Raw genomic sequence first — 17,747 nt, forward strand, 5'->3', positions numbered from 1 at the left:
CGAGGAACGAGGCGGAGAAGTTTAACTGGAATGTCTCTGTATCACTTTCTGTGATCATAATCAGCTGTTTTAGACTAACCCTGCGACATCACCGGCGCCCGCACCACAACACACACACCACACCACACACACATACACACACACACACACACAGTGAATGGCCACAGGATGGACTCCATTGTGGCATTCATTGGCAGCATTGGCCATAATGGGTGTTTGAGAGTGTCTAGGCTGTTGAACAATGGCCGCTGAGTTGTTTCCTGTTCTGGGGTGTGCTGGAGCAGAGCGCTGAGACAGAGGAGTGTATTGTGTGAGTCCTCTTCTCCCAAACACACACTTGTGCGGGTCGCTGAGCTTTCATTTAGCTCGATATACTAATCATAATCCCAGTGCCATTACAAGACTCTTATTACGCCCCACAAACATACCCCCCCCATGAGTCATGTCAAGGGATGACTTTAACTTTTACTCAAAGAACTGTCCTTAAAGCTTCCCAATCTATGAAGCTTTAGTTTGTATGTATTATCACTTTCTCTGCTGCTTGTATCGATTTATATGTTTCTATGTAGCCCCACCCTAAACATACCCTGCTTTATGGGTCTGTTTACTCTTAAATGGGACCATCAGTTTACTAAGGATGACATCCATGCGGCTGTTATGGAAGAAGGGACTGAAACTAGGGAGACTGAGGACAAAAACTCATCAGGAAAACTGTTTACTTAGCTCATAAATCCAAAACTGGGGGGAGGGAGGGTCTGACTCATTTTCTCCATAAGACTCACATACTATCAGACTTGATTTTGGATGCCTCCCCCCTGCTGTCCTAGACAGAACGCTAGTTTTTTTAAGAAACTTCGACATCTGGCCCTTCACTCTCACAGGACCTGAAAGCTCGCTTATACTATACTGACAGTGGCTCAACAGGTTTGCAGATAGTAACGTCTATTCTGAATATGATTGTCAGTTATTTTACAGCGTTCAGTGTTTGTTTGTCTGTTAGCTGACGATATAAATGAGAATGAGGTTGAGTAGATCCTTTTGTAGGAATAAATGTCTTCATACAACTTTTACTTTCTTATCTGGTGGAAGTTTTATGAATGAAGTCTCTCAGTGATTTCTGTAGATTTTGGACCGAAGCCACCAAAGAAAACACTCTGGTGTTCGGAGGAGAGACACATGGATCACATTAGTATCAAAGTAAAGGCTGGAATTTAAAGCTAAATCAATATTTTCTCTGGACTTTGTACAACAGTGAATGCTTGGGGACGTTATTAGAACCGCTCTGTGGCCGGAGGACGTGGGTTTGATTCCTGTTGAAGTGCGGTGTATAGTGCAAGTGTTTGAAGAAGCTTTATTGACTTTATATTCCTGTGGTTACAGAGAGGTTTGTAGCTCTCGAGGTTGTCTGCACCTGTTAGAGGAAATACTTTAATACTGTTTATACTGTTTATAACACTGTAAAAACAAAAAGTACATTTCAAGGCAACTCTTCATTTAAATTTTGGAGTTTTGAGTCAAATTTAAGTTTTGAAGTAAACTAATAATTAATGATAATTTACTTTTCTTCTTTAGAAATCTGAATAAGAAACAAAAGAAATCTTTAAATTAAAGTGAAAAACTGTTAATAATTTAACATTTTCAATTTTCAAGCCGCCAAATTATGAAAACTTGGTTCACTGTAAAATACAGACGTTTTTTAAAGTAAATTATCTCAATAAAAGATTAGAGGTCAGCAAAACTTTTTTAATTTGTTTCAAAACTTTTTGACTTAAAACTTGGTGTATTTATATTTATAGTGTATTTATAACAAATTATGTTGAATTCAAATATTTTAAATACACGACTAAATACACTTACATCAGCTGAACCCCCCCAAACCAAAAGTACTGGCACCGGTTTGGTCTAGTTCAAACTAAACTAAAACTTTAAGCGTGTGCGTCCGTACACGGACAACTGGTGGCTGACTGCAATAGAGCCTCCATGTTAGCAGATGGGACAAAATAAAAGATTACGTGTTGTTTTTTTAGGTAATTAATTTACGTACCTATGTAATTTTAGGCCGTTCTTATCTTGCTGATGTTTGTTCGAGTTTTTATCGTCAGTTTGGTTTTAATTAGTTATTTGAAAATATAAAAAGGGGGTTTCACATCATGATTGACAGCTGAGTCCTGCTCGTCACGGTATATGGGCGGGACCTCGATATCGTGACGCCAACCCCGATCAGCACTGCACAGACTCTAGCACAGAATGGATGGCTGCAGTAGTATTTATCAGAGCGACATCATCCCCATGGAAGGATACGGGGGTCAGAGGAGGCTCAGCAGTGCTGGTTGTTATTTATTTTGAATCCGAGGCAGCGATCAGCCAGCAGAATAGAGTCACACTCAGTCATTATTTTGGACATTCCCAGTAAGAGCACTGTGCAGATGTCTCTGCCACAGCAGCAGCCCCAGCCCCAGCCCAGCGCTAACTACTGACCCCGTTAAACCACACAGTCAGACCAGTCTGGACCCACCCAAACCAGGAGCCAGAGCCAAACCCCAGACTCTGGACAGACCAGAGCGGAGCAGGGCAGAGCCAGGACGTGCCAGGCCAATAAAAAGCAGCACATTCCTGTTCGCCAAACTCAGCCTCAAGACTCTTTTTTCCTGAACTCCGACGGCAGCAAACACAGGTGCTCCTCTCACCAGATCCCTCCGACAAACGGTTTCACAGCAGAACAATACAGAGAGCTCTGCATCACAGTTTACTTTAACTAGTAATCAACTATTTAAATTATAATTATGGATGTTTCTTTTTTTATAGCTAAACTTTGAAAATGAAAGCAAGGACTGTGGACCGATCAAAATGACAATCAGGTTGAGAAACTGTTACTGTTATTGGTAATGGTTAGTTCTTTTATTACTATTACTCAGGTTTCTTTCATAGAGACTCATCTGTATTGTTAGTTTGGATTTATTTGGATTTGGATGATTAATTAATAATTGGGCTCGGGCCCAAAACTGCTTCGGTGTTGCGGTCTTGATTCGGGCTAGCACATAATGAGATTTTAGCTCAAAATATAGGTTGTAAAATGTCTTTTTTATTCTGGATTTAACATTTCGGGAAGTAAAGTAAAGTATTTATCTGTAACAGCCAGTTCCTGGTCTAGTGGAGGATCCTGATCCTGTTTGTCTCTCCTCCTCAGTCACTCCAGGAAAGGTCTGTGTTGCGGTAAAGTGTTTTGGGGTTTTTCTAGGTCCACTTCAGCTGTGGAAAGCCCAGAAACCATTTTATGCAAATTAGAGCTGCAGTGACCTCGAAGGCCGAGCCGCATCGGACCGGCTCAGTCCACTCCCCTCCTGGATCCTCTCTGGGTCTCTTTCAAAGTCGCGTGTTGCTCAACGGGAACGTCCTGAAGGCTCTCTGTGTAATTTAGGCACCATGTTCAACCCCACTGAGCTCCAGTCTAATGACAGAGTCCGGGTTCAGGGCTGGGCTGCATGATAATGCTGCCTGTGTGTGAGAGATAGTAGAGAGAGTTTAACAGCCTTCAGTGTGATAACGTGCTGTGTGGTCTTTTACCACTCATACGCTGTACTCCAGTTGTAAACGTGTGTGTGTGTGTCTGTGTGTGTGTGTGGTTCTGTCTAGGAGTTTGGATCAGCCCCCCTCCCCCACCGCCCTCCGAGGTCACGGAGGCTGCAGCCGCAGGGAGATTGTTGTGGAGCTGGTTGGAGGTTTTGTGGTTTCTGGGTGGGACGACGACTAAATGTTTCCATCACACTGACAGCAGTACACAGATCTTATACTCACTGTAAGTAAAAGTACACAGGTCTTGTACTCACTGTGCACAAGTGTTTTAAGCTTCATGCAGTAAAAGTACACATAGTGCACTACAACTTCTCTGACTGATATCTGACTGTATGTGACATAATCAGATTGTTAATCAATGTTAATCAATGATCACTGTTTGAACCATTTTATATACAATTAGCTAGTGTAGTCCACTGGTTCCCAACATATGGGTTGGGGCCCCTCCAGAGGGTCACCAGATACAATCTGAGGGGTCGAGAGATGATTGATGGAAGAGGGTAAAAAGTTTTAGCCTTCTCTACGTTCTCTAACGCGCGCAGTTTAGTGCAGATTGAGAAACATTTTGCAACAGTAAGCAGAAAGTGTGTGAAGCTCAATGTCAGTCCTGTGCAGACCTTCAAAAGTCCACAACACACACACACACACACACACACACACACAGCCTCCTCCCTCCATAAAAGAAAGAGAGTTTGAGACAGAAACACCGCAAAACTCAGGAATGTGGAGTTTACATGGGCAGCTTTATTTGGCCTCAAGAAAATGTTCCCTCATTGAGCTCAGAAAGCCACATCCCACACACACACACACACACACACACACACACACAGATATAGACACACGCCCATACACATCCACACCCACCCACATAAAGAATATAGCTGTAAAAACACCCACAAAGTACAAAGTAAAAGGCCCAAATAAAGTTCCATCTGTTATTAACATTTAATATTCCAGAATATAATTAAGGAAGATGAACCTTGTACACGATGAGGAGTTCAGGAAACCTTGATGACTTACACAGCGGAATTTATTGAGGCTCAGCCCGAGGAGAACAACATCAGCCAATTCATGTGTAACACAGAGCAGTTGCCAATCCGATTCTTTCACACAATGCATGCAACATTTCAGACCATTCCCGGACTCAAGTCTCCTGGCTCTTTAACCTGAAGCTCTGGTGGTCTTCTACCTGCCCTGCTGACACGTCTGTCACAACTCATTCTCTAGGTGGCGAGAATCGATTTCCCCTGGACCCACCTGAATGCAGAGATGCCTAGGTCATCTGGTTCTCTGGATCAGAGCTGTGAGGACCTCACTTCTCTTTAGCATGGTCTTTACCTTCAGTCATCCTGCAGCCAATTTGTTCTCTGAAAAAAGCATAAAAGTATGATGTTGTCTATCTGTAGGGGTTATTCTGTCATCCATGGATGGACTCAATAGAAACACTCCACATACACCAGCACACAAAGGCTTGAATGGTCTTCACATTGAGTGTCCTCTCACACGAATCACCCAACGCCAATGTTGCAATGGCAATTGTTTAAATAAAGCATGTTAAGTATGATCTTGTCTTTCTGTATTCAACATCCATTTCAGTGACACATTCATGAGTTCAGGGGCAACGATGAGTCTTATCATGTCCTTGGATGCTCAGTGAAGTTTTAACCTCCCGCTGTTTACTTGGACATAAAGTGTAGTTAGAAACAGGGTTTATGCACAAAATAGTCTCTCGGACTGGTTGTGTATAGATTACAATGACCAGGTCCAAGAGTTACAGGTTTCTGGGAGTGTTGAGAGTCTGCAGGTATTCAGTCACCACAGAATTGATCAGTATCAGCTGCAGACGGGACTGACCAGTTATTTATAATGTGCTGTACACATTTTATTATTCATATAAAAATTTGATTAAAGCAGTTTTAATAAAGTAAGAACAAGTATGTGAGATTATTTTGTTCACATAAAAGAAAGGGCTTCAGTCTTGTTATTCATATAAAAGATGTCTTTTCCAATAATATGGTCCTAATAATAAAATAAGACGGTATTAAGGATGATAGTTCCAGTGATGTCAGTGGAACAGATGTGACAGTGACTCAGCCAATAATTCATCTGAGTGGGTTGCTGTCATTACAACATCAAGACAGACATGTGGATGGACTGAGGTTTAAACAGCTGACATTAGTTGAAGTGTTTAAATTTAGCTTGTTTTAGGTCAATTAGAGCTTACAGAGTGGGAGAGATGAAGGATGAGCTCATAGTTTGCTTGAATCTTATTTGAAAAAATGTACTTTATTGTAGTTTGGGTAATCCAACATTTGGTTATTTTACTTTCGTCATTTACATTGTTGTTACCAAATATCCTGTTTAGTGGTTTTAAATTAGACCTCTTCCAAAAATTAAACATAAATTATAATTTCGATGCTGATGACACTCAAATCTTTCTCCCTTTAACAGCTTGTGAAACTACAGTCCAGTATTGGAGTTATTTTTTCCAGAAACAGTGTCCATTTTACTCTGGCTATTCTATATTTTGGGACAAACCTGAAGACGAGCCGAAACTGACAAAGACTGGACTAACAAACATAGAGACAACATAGTTTCCACCAACTTGCACAGATTTTGTTTTTAGCTTTTGACAGTCAGGAAGAAGCATAAACCTGAAGACACATTCCTGAGTAAATACACCAGACAACGCATTAAACCACTGCTCAGTAAACACTAGAGCTCTGACGCTAAACAAACATGGACGCCAACCAGCAGCTTGCACTGTTTATATGCAGCGACATTAGTGCCGAAAAGACCAAAAAAGGAAGGAAAAAAGCTAGAGGTTTTGTAAGATCCTGGATGGAGACGTGTGTAGGACTGTAGAGCCTACAGAGGAAACTACAGGTGAGTGAACTAGCTAAAATGAAGCTAACTTCAGGAAAAGCTGCAGACATATCAAAGACATATGATTTTATATGTCAACACCAACTGACCCGGACTGGAACAGACTAAATCATACTCATCATCAGCTCTCCATGTTGGGTCAGATTACTTTAAAATGTAGTCAGTGACTGAATACTAATTACATGGGAATTTCTGTAACCAAGAAATGTAATCCATTGGATCATAAAAAAGGTAATCTAAATCTATTACTTCTGTATTACTTCAAAATCAAACACTGAAAATATTGCACTTTATACTAAAGAAATAGCACAAATATATATATTTTTTAACCTCTCAAAAGATTTTCAATTTAAATAAAATCAGCTTTGCATATTCAAATCAAATAACACATTTTTTTCCATGTTGAAAACAATAGTTTTTGTTAACATGGTTATGGCATGAAATAACACATTTATACCACTTTCAAAAAACTTCACAGGATTATCATAAAGTGGGCCTGTCTGTAAAAGGGAGACTTGTGGGTACCCATAGAGGTCAGAAGTCAAGGGATCCCTGTGAAAATGGCCATGCCAGTTTTTCCACCATCAAAATGTTGTTGGAGCGTTATTTAGCCCCTTTCACAACATGCTTGGTACCAATAGATGCGTTAGGTCATCAGGTTTTATATGATACCAGTATCTTTACTCCACAGTGCGAATGGACAAGGGAAAGATAATGGATCATTCCCTTATCAAGGTCTATAGAGGGTTAATAAACCATTGGTTATAATGATAACAAAGACATATTTTAAATATGTGATCAAATTAACTTATCCTTGACAATGTAACTCTGATCTAATTATAATCTTGGCTGATTACCTATTACGATTATGTAATCCCAATTACATGTAATCAGTTACTACCCAAAAGTCCTAATTTGTGTCCTTGCATTTAGCCAAAAGTTTGCTTTGCTGGTTTGAAACGTCCTACAGAAAGACCCTCTATCCCAGCAGTACAAACATCCTTCTGCAAACACCCCAAAGCCTGAAAAGTGTTATTGACCAAGCTGTAATAAGCACACTCAGCTCTATAAGGTGTGCAGAGACCAGCCACTTTAACATAAACACTTCCAGCCCACAGTCATGCATTTTATTCCCGGCAAATGAGCCAAGAACCCAGTATAGTCTGACCAACCATGAAGTGAAGCAACAGTTTCCTATAACACACAGTGAGTAAAGCACGGGGGAGTGTTGTGTTTGGCAGCTGTCAGGGCGGTTTATACGAACCAGGCCACGACACAGCTGATGTTGGTTAAATTAAAAACCCCAACACGATATGGATCCAAGCTGCAAAATATGACATCAGTGAACATTTCAGATGAGGCAGTGCTCATGAGCCTCCTTATTCTAAAGGTGATATTTATGCTCAAAAAAGGACTAGAAGACCAAACGAAGACCAAAATGAAGCCTTATACCACTATCTCCGAAGCCACCAGACTGTCATTTCAGCTTGCAGTTGAGTTGCTGGTGTACTGTTACCTTGATCAGCAGCAACTAATGTTAGTTTGGATCTGAACTACTGAGTTAAAACCCCAAAGTCACACAATAACCCATCAAGGTGTTGGTGGAAACAGGAAAGAACTGCACTGAAGGCTTTTCTCAATGGAAAAGGTGTTTTCAGCTACTGATGCTAGCAGCATCTACGCTAAACTCTTTAGCAGCCGCCATTGTTGTTTTTGAGTTTCTCGATAGTTGTTTTTGTTAAACTATGCTCGTAGCTCATGCTGTGATTGCCAGACTGATGCATAGCTTGAAGCTCTTTTGATTTCAAGGTAAAATGAGCTGTTTTTGTCAATGAAGTCTGGTCGTTTCTCATCAGAAAGGAGCTGTCTGAGGGCACGTAACTTGGCTGAAGTCGTCGTTAGAAACTGTTTGGTAAAGGTCAGGCACTTTCAAAAAATACTCAGCAGGTGATTGGATGAACCATCTGTCTATCACCGTCTAACACAGGCGAGCTTCAACCAATCAGATCAATAAACCATATAACGTTGTCAGACTCTAATTGAGCGAAAACACCTTTTCCATTGAGAAAAGCCTTCAGTGCAGTTCTTTGCTGTTTCAATGAAGAAATACTCTCCAGTTCTCACAGCACTGATGCTAGCAGCATCTACGCTAAACTCTTTCGCAGCCGCCATTGTTGTTTTTGAGTTTCTCGATTGTTGTTTTTGTTAAACTACGCTCGTAGCTCATGCTGTGATTGCCAGACTATTTTGTAACTATGGTCAATCTCAGGCCATTTAATTTAGTTTTTACATGATAAATCTTAAGTTTTTGCATCAAGACTGAGTTGTTAGCATCTTTTAGCAAATACATGACATCAATACTAATAGCATCCACATATAAAAGATGGACGTCGTGTCTCCACTTCCTCGCAATGTACAAAAATGTATACCGATACAGCTGCTGCCGTAAACTTTTCAGTGTTTGAGGTAGTTTTCATTGGCTTTACTTATAATGTATTGTACTGGTACGGACCCCACTTCAAACATCCAAACTAACCCTTTAAACCTGCAAAAACAGATTGTTTTGTCCACTTGTTTGCAGCAGAAACACATTATAAACATTAACCTTTGAAGCTGATATGTAACAGTCACAGAGCAACATTTGTTTGGGGTCGAGTTTGAGGGAGATCATATGTCAGTGTTGTGTTTACAGCTTGTTTTGGACCCCGAGTGGCCACAAATCAATTAACGCAGCTTTAAGGAAGTGAAGTCTGTGTTCATGATGTGAGCTTCAGATGATAAACTCCTTTGTGGCTGTGGTGTACTGATGTGTATTGAACTATGATTGGACCAGTTGTTGTTTCACAGCCACAAACCACCAATCAAGACCCTCCACCCACAGCCTCATTCTCCACGTAAACACAGCACCACATTATGGATAAAAGACAACGGATATAGCAAAGCTGAGGGAACACAGCTCCATCGTGTTCTTGCAACAGTGATCGACTGTTGATTGTGTGTTTTTTAGGGGCCCGACCTGTTTACATGTTCCTGTGTTTACACCAGAGCTAGAATGCATGTGTACATAAATAAACCACAGTAAACTGTCGCCACAGCCAAATCACCATCTGTGACAGTTGCAGACAAGATGGTGGAGGGTTGGGGTCAGGGCCCGGATCTGGAGGTTTGGACCGGAGCCCGTTGTGGTGTTTTCCATCAACACCACAGAGCAGAAAAGTGCAGGCATTTAAAGAATCAGTCTGGTGATATTACACATTATTGTTAACAAATCCCATAACAAGTATTGCCCGATGGATCTTCTTCCTCTGGGCCATAGAGCTCCAAACACTATTCAAGTCCATAAAACAGGAAGCAGAGTGCTGTTTGCTACCTCATATATACTGCTGTATAAACAAGCATCTAGGGAAAGACCGACTCAGGTATTGATTGACGTTAACAGCAGCCAATAGTGCAGAGTGTGCATCGCCGGGTTTGGCTCCTGGCGTCCTGGAGCTGAGTCAATTAGCTCAGCTGCCTGGCTGACCGATCTAACGGCAGTTAGCAGTTGGCTACTGAACAATCTGTTCATCGGGAAACTCGTTATTCCCTGTCAGTCTCAGTTTTCTCCAGAAATATGATCCAGTTCCACCAAAATCACTGAATACAGTTATAAAGCTGAGCTAACTAGCTAATGTAGCTATCAATGAATCCATAGATGTCTGTAACACATCGGCCCTCAGAAATACGTCATAAGAGAGAAAGCATTTCATTGGACGCAGCCCCCAACTACTTTTATTGTTTTTAAGGAAACTCTAAATTACCATTAATAATACCTAAAACAGTCACATTTTGACTTCAAGGGGACACTGTAGTTTATTTACACACTGTCCTGCTGGCCCAAATTGTAGATTCATCCGCTGCTGAAAATAGTCCCCAACCAACACACAATCTCCTTCTGTTGGTTTGATAAAAACTACAGCGAGCAGTAAAAATAACAGAACCATTTTTAAAATGAAACTATATATTTCTGAGGTGATTTTTAAAATATTTTATTCAATTAAAACTTTAAATGCAGCTTTTACCTGCAGTATTTGACACTACGGTATCACTACGTCTACTGCTGGGATGGAAGCTCTCACTCTTCAGTCAACTACAGCTTACTCTGAGACAACACTGCCCTCTGCTGGATTAGCAATATACAACATCTATATTCATTCTCCTTTATATGTTTTCCAAATGTTAGACTCAATTATAATTGCCCCTGTTGTGAACACCAACCTGGTTATTTTTGGGGGTTGCGACTCTAAAAGGTTATGAAGCTGCAGTAGGTAACTTTTATAAAAATATATTTTTGTAATATTTGTTTAAACTTTCATTATATCCTGACAGAAGAACATGAGACGACAGATATTCTGGGAAAGAATCAGGTTTCTCCGGCTCCTCCTTGTGCTCCTAATGACATTTGCAAGAACCCACCAGACCCGAAAGAAAACAACTAATCAGTGGCAAGAGTGATAGTTGATTGTTGAGTCTTATTCCAAGGTCGTCAAATACAGATGCTTTGGGACCCTGGGAATGATCAATTATCTTCAAGCTTACAACCCAAAGTGTGCATGTTTTATAAAAATGACCTACTGCAGCTTTAAGGGAAGGTTACAAAAGGTTTTGACTCTAAGCATTCACTTTCAGTGAGTAAGCGATCGGGAAAAACTTTAAATGTAATTATTCCATCCTGAAAAAATCTGTCAATTTAATCACACACTATCAACTACAGTGAGCCACGCAGAATGATAAGCGATTACAAAAGAGTTTCCCGCCAGACAGGTGTACTTTCCAGCATCGTTCAGAGTTACGTTCCTCAGAGTCAAAACCTCCATTTCTTTATCTGCTGTGTTCAAACCTGTTGCCTAGAAAAAAGAAATGTGACATGAATTAAAAATGAAATGTGACTTAAACACTTTTAAAAACAAATGTTTTGGCTCACCAAAAAAAAAATCAATGCAACAGTCTACAGTCTTTTTGAGTTATACTACATTGAGTTTAGGGAATTAGCTTTTTCTTCTACAATCAAATATTTAATTTCCACATACTTAATAATTGGTAGAATTATTTATTATATTATTATTATTATATTATTATATTGTATTATTTTACAATTAGGCTACACTTCAAAACCGGATAAGTTTTAAAAAATGTTGAAACTGATTAAATTAAAATTTGAAGTAAAACTAATTCAGTTTTGTAAGTTAAATAAACATTCTTGATCAAGTAGCTTTAGTCATTTTAAGTGACACTATCGTTTAATATTTGTACTGTGAAAACAAAATACTTTAAAAACTACTTAATCGGGCAAGTTACAAAACTAAGTTAGTGTCAGTTAAAATTATTAGTAAAAGCTGCTTCATCAAGAATCTTTTTTAACTTAAATTGAGTTTGTGTAATTCATTTTTTTTACTTAAAATAACTTATGACTGGTACACACAAACCTTGAGAATGTGGACGTACGGGAATCCGCCCGGCGCCTCGTTTCGGCTGTCGACGGTGATGTGTTTGAGCCACTGCATGTGATGCCACAAGTCACCCATCACACGGCACACAAATGTCACGTCACTGCCAAGCACTGCGGTTTGGTTCTCCGGCAGACTGGCCTGCAGGATCGGTCTGTGAGGAGGACGCTCTGGAACACAGAGTTTAAAACAATACAAAACATGTTTAATGTGGTTATCTCAGGTCAGCATACAATACCCACCAATCAATATCGTAACATACCATCGACTACAGTGAGCCACGCAGAACGATGAGTGAATCCAAAAGAGTTTGCCGCCAGACAGGTGTACTCTCCAGCATCGTTCAGAGTTACTTTCCTCAGAGTCAAAACCATTTCTTTATCTGCTGTGTTCAAACCTGCAGTCTGGAAGAGATGTGACATGAATTAAAAATAAAATGTGACAGAAATGCGTTTAGATGGATGTGTTCAGGTAAATGTGCTCTCAGCTACAAGCCCATTGGTTCCTAGTGAAGACATAAATCTTTAATGCAACATTATCATATGCAACTATTTTACTTTAAAATAACCACTTCAAATTCATTTTGATGTTGATGATGAGTTGTAACGGTGTAAATGATGCCTCACACGGCAGTAGTAATGCAAAATAGACCCAAATTCAAATCTAGTCCCAAATAGATGCAGGAATCTCAATTCCTAATTGTTAGAAAGTTAAAAGTAATATTCATACTTAAAATTAACAATTTCATAGTACTACCCATCTACGCTGAGCAAGAGTTTTGTGCAAAAGGTATTAAAGACCTGATCCAAATAAAGGCAGGTTGTTGAAAACAAATAAAAGCTCAGGCTATTATTAGTTAGCTGCACAACACTTTAGCACTGAAATGACAGCTTGTTAATCAATCACTCATATGACATGTTTTAAGCAAAAATGCCAAAATGTCTCAGTCTTTTGATTTTTAGATCGAAGTTAACTGAAAATCCTTTGGTTTTGAACTGTAGTGATCATTTTTAAGACCTAACAAAATCAATCTAGGAAAGTAAATAAGAAAATAAGTATTAGTTACACCTGTCACGGGTGTAAATCTAAACTATTTGTGGTATGCCTAGGCAGGGCAGTTGCTAGGAATTCTGGGCCCCCTGAAAGAATATCGGCGTGGACCCCTCTACCCCAGGATTTTTCATTGCCACTTTTTTACAACTGTGTATTATGATGTTTTTCTTCGTTTTTCTGTTTTTCAGTGTTCTTGACGGTGCCTGGTGTAATACACCCAATTTGTTTTCTTTTTTACAATTAACCACTCAACAATAAGTTTATTGTTCCATTATATATTGCTTTTTGTAAACATTAATTGTTATGTTTCATGGAAAAACTGATGAAGAACTAACTAAGTCTTGGAATACACAAAATCTAAATGGGCTTCTCAGTACCATTAGCTCCAAGGCGACAGTCGTTTCACTTTGCCATGTATGTGAGGCAAGCCTTTGGAGTATGTCACCCTTGTCAGGCAAAAAATATTTTGAAACAAGTCAGTGTAAAAAGAAATTCTTAAATTGTCTTTTACTTTGTTATCTGTGACACTTATGGTCGTCTATTTATTTTTTATTGCTGTAAAAACACCAACAAAAAATCTTTTGAACAAAAATCTTTTTTTATTTTATTATTTCAAATTGTCACCACGATAACAACATTTTACAAGACCACATTGCATCACATCACTGATAACGAATTGACCTTCGCCTATGCTCATAATATACTGAGTAGAACTTGAATGGGTTAATAATTAAAATTCAATGCATGCTAGTACTGAGTGTGTGCTTTATCGGAGCACTGTCCTGAAAGAAAATGTGAAACTAGATCCAGCTGTAGATAGTCTCCCAGTAACGTGTCAGTCGCTACCTAAAAGGAATCGTTGAATCTGATAATGAACTGGTACTTGTCCAGAATGTAGCCGCCTCTCACTCCGGATGACAGTACCGTAGGCTCCCAGCCCTGGCGGCCCCGTTCTACGGTAAACGGTTACCAAGAACATTAAAATGACATGAACACTCCCTCTGAGTATTTTGCTTCGCACTCACGTTAATTCCCATGAGAAGAACGACCTTGGACAAACCATTTTTAAGAAGGGCAAGGGGTATTTGACATATTAAAATTAAAATATTTGCATGACTTTTGGCTTGTTTGTAGCTCGGATTCACTTAGTATGAATTATAATATTTTAAGTCATGCAATAATTATAGTCATAGAGGACTGGGGCTGTGTGGGGCCCTAAATGGCAGTGGGCCTTAAGGTTGTCTCACTTCCCCCTTTAATGACGGGCCTGTGCTGGCTATGTTTATGTTTCTTAAGACGGAGACTTGTAACACACAAACATTGAGCGACGCGGACGTACGGGTCCATCTGTCCATTTTGCTGCCGTGACGGGTGATGTGTTTGCGCCACTGGATGTGGAGTCCGCGAGTCGCCGATAACGTGGCACGACAAATGTCACATCACGTGCCAAGCCTGCGGTTGGTTCTCCGGCAGACGGCCTGCAGGATCGGTCTGTGAGGACAATGCTCTGGAACAGAGGAACAATGTAAGAGGTCACCAGCAACACAATAATTTACCATCAGAAGACCACAGTAAACCAGTTAAATTAAAAAAAAAAAAAAAAAAACTTCATTTACCAATGACTCCAGCAGGTAGGTGTGTTCGAGACTCCCATATTCATTCTCCACCACACAGGTGTAGTTCCCTTTATCCGATGGGACCACTGACTCCATTATTAGAGTCCACATGTGGTCTCTTATCTGAAAGATTGAGGGTAAAAAATACAATCAAAACAACTGGTTGGACCTGTGTCTGTTCTCTTTGTGCAGGAACGGTGAGAAATGCACCTTGAACCCTCCGATTCTTTGGTCCTTCCTGAACTCTTTCCCGTTCTTGTACCAGCGCAGGGAGGGAACCGGGTTTCCGGTCGCCTGGCATCGAAACTTCACAGTCCTGCTGGCTGGAACGGCGTGAAGCTGCTTCTTCATCTTCTCTGGCATCACCCACTGCGGCGCCAACGCTAACGAGGTAAACACAGTGATTACAATGATAAAATGGGAAATACAAATAAAAAGACATTTTCTCCATAAAAATAAAATAGTGGAGCTGCAATCAATCAAAATTCTTAACGATAATAACTTTTTATTAATTTATTTTTTTGGTCTTTTATTGCCTCTAATTGACAGTGACAGCTGAAGACAGACAGGAAAGGGGGTAGAGATTATGCACATTCAACGTTTTGACTGCGTACACCTCCGGGTATTTACAGTGCACTGCATTTTGCCAAAATTCTAATTGAGACACACTATTAATAATGTTTAGCTTTAGTTAGTAGTAGAGATCATCTATATCCGTAAAGTGTGTTGTTTTATGATCTTTTGCCCCAAACTAAAGCCATAAACATTTTTTACAATTCGTCTTTTAAAAAGACCTACCCCTGCTCAAAAAAGTCTGATTACCTTCCCGCTTTGTTTGTGAACAGAAAGAGAGGCTGAATCTGAGAGAAAAACAGGCTCAGTAACAACTGTATCAGATGGAGCCAAAAAGACAAACACACACACACAGAAAGTAAATACATGCATGTGCACACAAACACAGTTTATATTATTCTCATTTACACTTCCCCAAAGATGGTTTTGTGGAAGTATGATATATAATAATATCAATCAATTAACTAACTAATGGTTTTAGCACAAGTCTGACTAACTAGTTTGACCCTGGGAGGAAACATCAAGATCCTGATTCTGTTCACGTAGACTTAAGATAAGTTTGTGATTATGCTTTGGTGCAGGTCTGAAGTTTAAATTAAGCAGCATTATTGATCAGAAAAAACACATTCAAACAAAGGAAAGACTTGTGACATCCACACTCAGATGTCTGTGAAGTATCCTACCTGTTTCTGTGTCCTCTGTGGCCGCTCTGGACTGCGCCTGAGGAAACTGGACCAGCAGAACCAGCAGGATGCAGGACAGCAGCAGCTTGAAGCAGCAGGGGGACGACATTGTGTCCTGAAACCTCAACTTAGTGAGACTACCAGACTGCAAACTCACTACAGAGACAGACAATAAAATGAATTATGCCCACAATCATTACTGCTTTTTTCCTTCTTTTAAGGCAGCCAACGGCTTCCATTAATTCAAATATAATTAGAAGGGTGTAAACCTTGTGGAGAGTTTATTTTAATGAACATGGAGAATAAATAAGAAGTCAGGAGGGAAAGTAAAGAGAGGAGACTGACCTGATAGGATGTACAGACAAGAATAAATGAGTAGGAGATTTAGAGGATGGGTTACAGGTTTGGAGGCGTTTATGCTGCAGGTTCCCACGACTGACTGAAAAAGTGAGTCATGCTTACTCCACATATTTCATCCCTCGCTTACTGTAAACTGTAACAGTCTCATTAACCAAACTGCTGCTGGGAAATGACAGAGTAGTCAAACAAAGATGTAGCTGTTGTTGAACTAATAACAGACAAATATTGTATTTAACTCACCTGAAGGGTATTATTACATATTAATGAAAGTATTCTGATAGCAACAGTACACTGTAAAAATTCAGTTTTATTTAAAAAGTAAAAGTATGATCAGCAAAATATAGTTTAAGTAACATTACTGAATTATTATAACTGATATATTAACATGTGAGCAGCTTTTTGCTGTTGTAGTTGGTCAAGGTGGAAATATCTATCTAACTATGTTATATACAATTAGTAGTTTAATCTATAAAATTAAACATGATATTTTATATTAAAGCTTTTGTGTGAAGAAGCTTAAACTAAAAAAGTAATTACATTTATATATTAAATAATCCTTCCTGACTGACTTCATCAGCAAAATGTTACATATGCACAATACATTTATTCATTTTTAGTACATTTTAACAGTTTAAATAATTCTAAAGTACTTAACTACTGTCACCCAAACATTTTCAATGCAGGAAATTTACCTGTAAGGGAGTATATTTATAGTATAGTATCACTTACAAAGAAAACGCTTGCAAAAGTAAAGCAGCTTAAAAGTTGTAGAAAAAATATATTTTAAGGTTAAATGGAGCCGTACCTGTATCAGCTGGTCCACAGTATGCTGTTATATCCAAGGACGTGAAGTCATAGTTGGTCAATCAAAGGTTAAATTCCCTAAAAATCATTAGCTGCTGTTCTGTTTCTGGGAAATAAAAATCACAGACTGAATGCAACTTTTTTAACTGTGCGCCTCATTAAAATATGGAGAGCCAAATGGGTCACAATTCGTCTCAATTTCCCCTGGCATTTGTAATTGCCATCAGACATTTATAGATGTGTTCTAATTACATTTTTTCTCCATAATTATAAACAGAATTACTTCATTGCCATTTTACATGCAGTAAGAAAAAATATATACTAGGAAACTACTTCTGTAGAGTAAGTAATCTTAAAATGATATTGTTAAAATCTTAATTACTATCTGCAAGTATTTTGGAATGAAAACATGCATTTTTAGTTAATATCCTGAATCATAAATACATGTCCTATACCTAAACCTGCTTGAATATTGGTTGAAATTAATTAATTTCCAATTATTTTAATTGTGAATAAACCTCCTGACTTGACTGATATACACGGACATTAGAAGGCTTCCCCTCACCAACATGGCTCCAATTCCAATATGGTATGTATGTATATTTATTCATAAAGTTAACCACTGTGTAGGGTTATTAAACATGAATATCAAAACTCAAACTGACCCCTGGTTAGGTATAACCAGAGATTGTTAACCCTAACCTTCTCTCTAC

The 17,747-nt window shown here is 39.2% G+C and overlaps 1 protein-coding gene and 1 long non-coding RNA gene across 2 annotated transcripts; one reads left to right on the forward strand and one right to left on the reverse strand.

The window, feature by feature from the left end:
- The first annotated feature begins 2,088 nt into the window (after positions 1–2,088).
- Positions 2,089–5,539, forward strand: LOC118332326. Its single transcript, XR_004796929.1, has 3 exons — positions 2,089–2,674; positions 3,634–3,796; positions 4,801–5,539. It is a non-coding gene; the product is annotated as an uncharacterized LOC118332326 (long non-coding RNA).
- Positions 5,540–10,486: 4,947 nt separating this feature from the next.
- On the reverse strand, positions 10,487–16,021 carry LOC118332325 (fibroblast growth factor receptor 1-A-like). The gene is made up of 5 exons (XM_035667552.1): positions 15,871–16,021; positions 14,825–14,997; positions 14,606–14,737; positions 11,925–12,113; positions 10,487–11,345 (listed from the first exon to the last, which is right to left on the reverse strand). The coding sequence occupies exons 1-5, from the start codon at positions 15,977–15,979 to the stop codon at positions 11,193–11,195; spliced, it is 756 nt and encodes a 251-aa protein (XP_035523445.1). The 5' UTR covers positions 15,980–16,021; the 3' UTR covers positions 10,487–11,192.
- Positions 16,022–17,747: the final 1,726 nt, after the last annotated feature.

Source organism: Morone saxatilis, unplaced genomic scaffold, assembly GCF_004916995.1.
Source record: "Morone saxatilis isolate NCDOM2014 unplaced genomic scaffold, NCSU_SB_2.0 Contig21, whole genome shotgun sequence".
Taxonomy (NCBI): Eukaryota; Metazoa; Chordata; class Actinopteri; family Moronidae; genus Morone; species Morone saxatilis.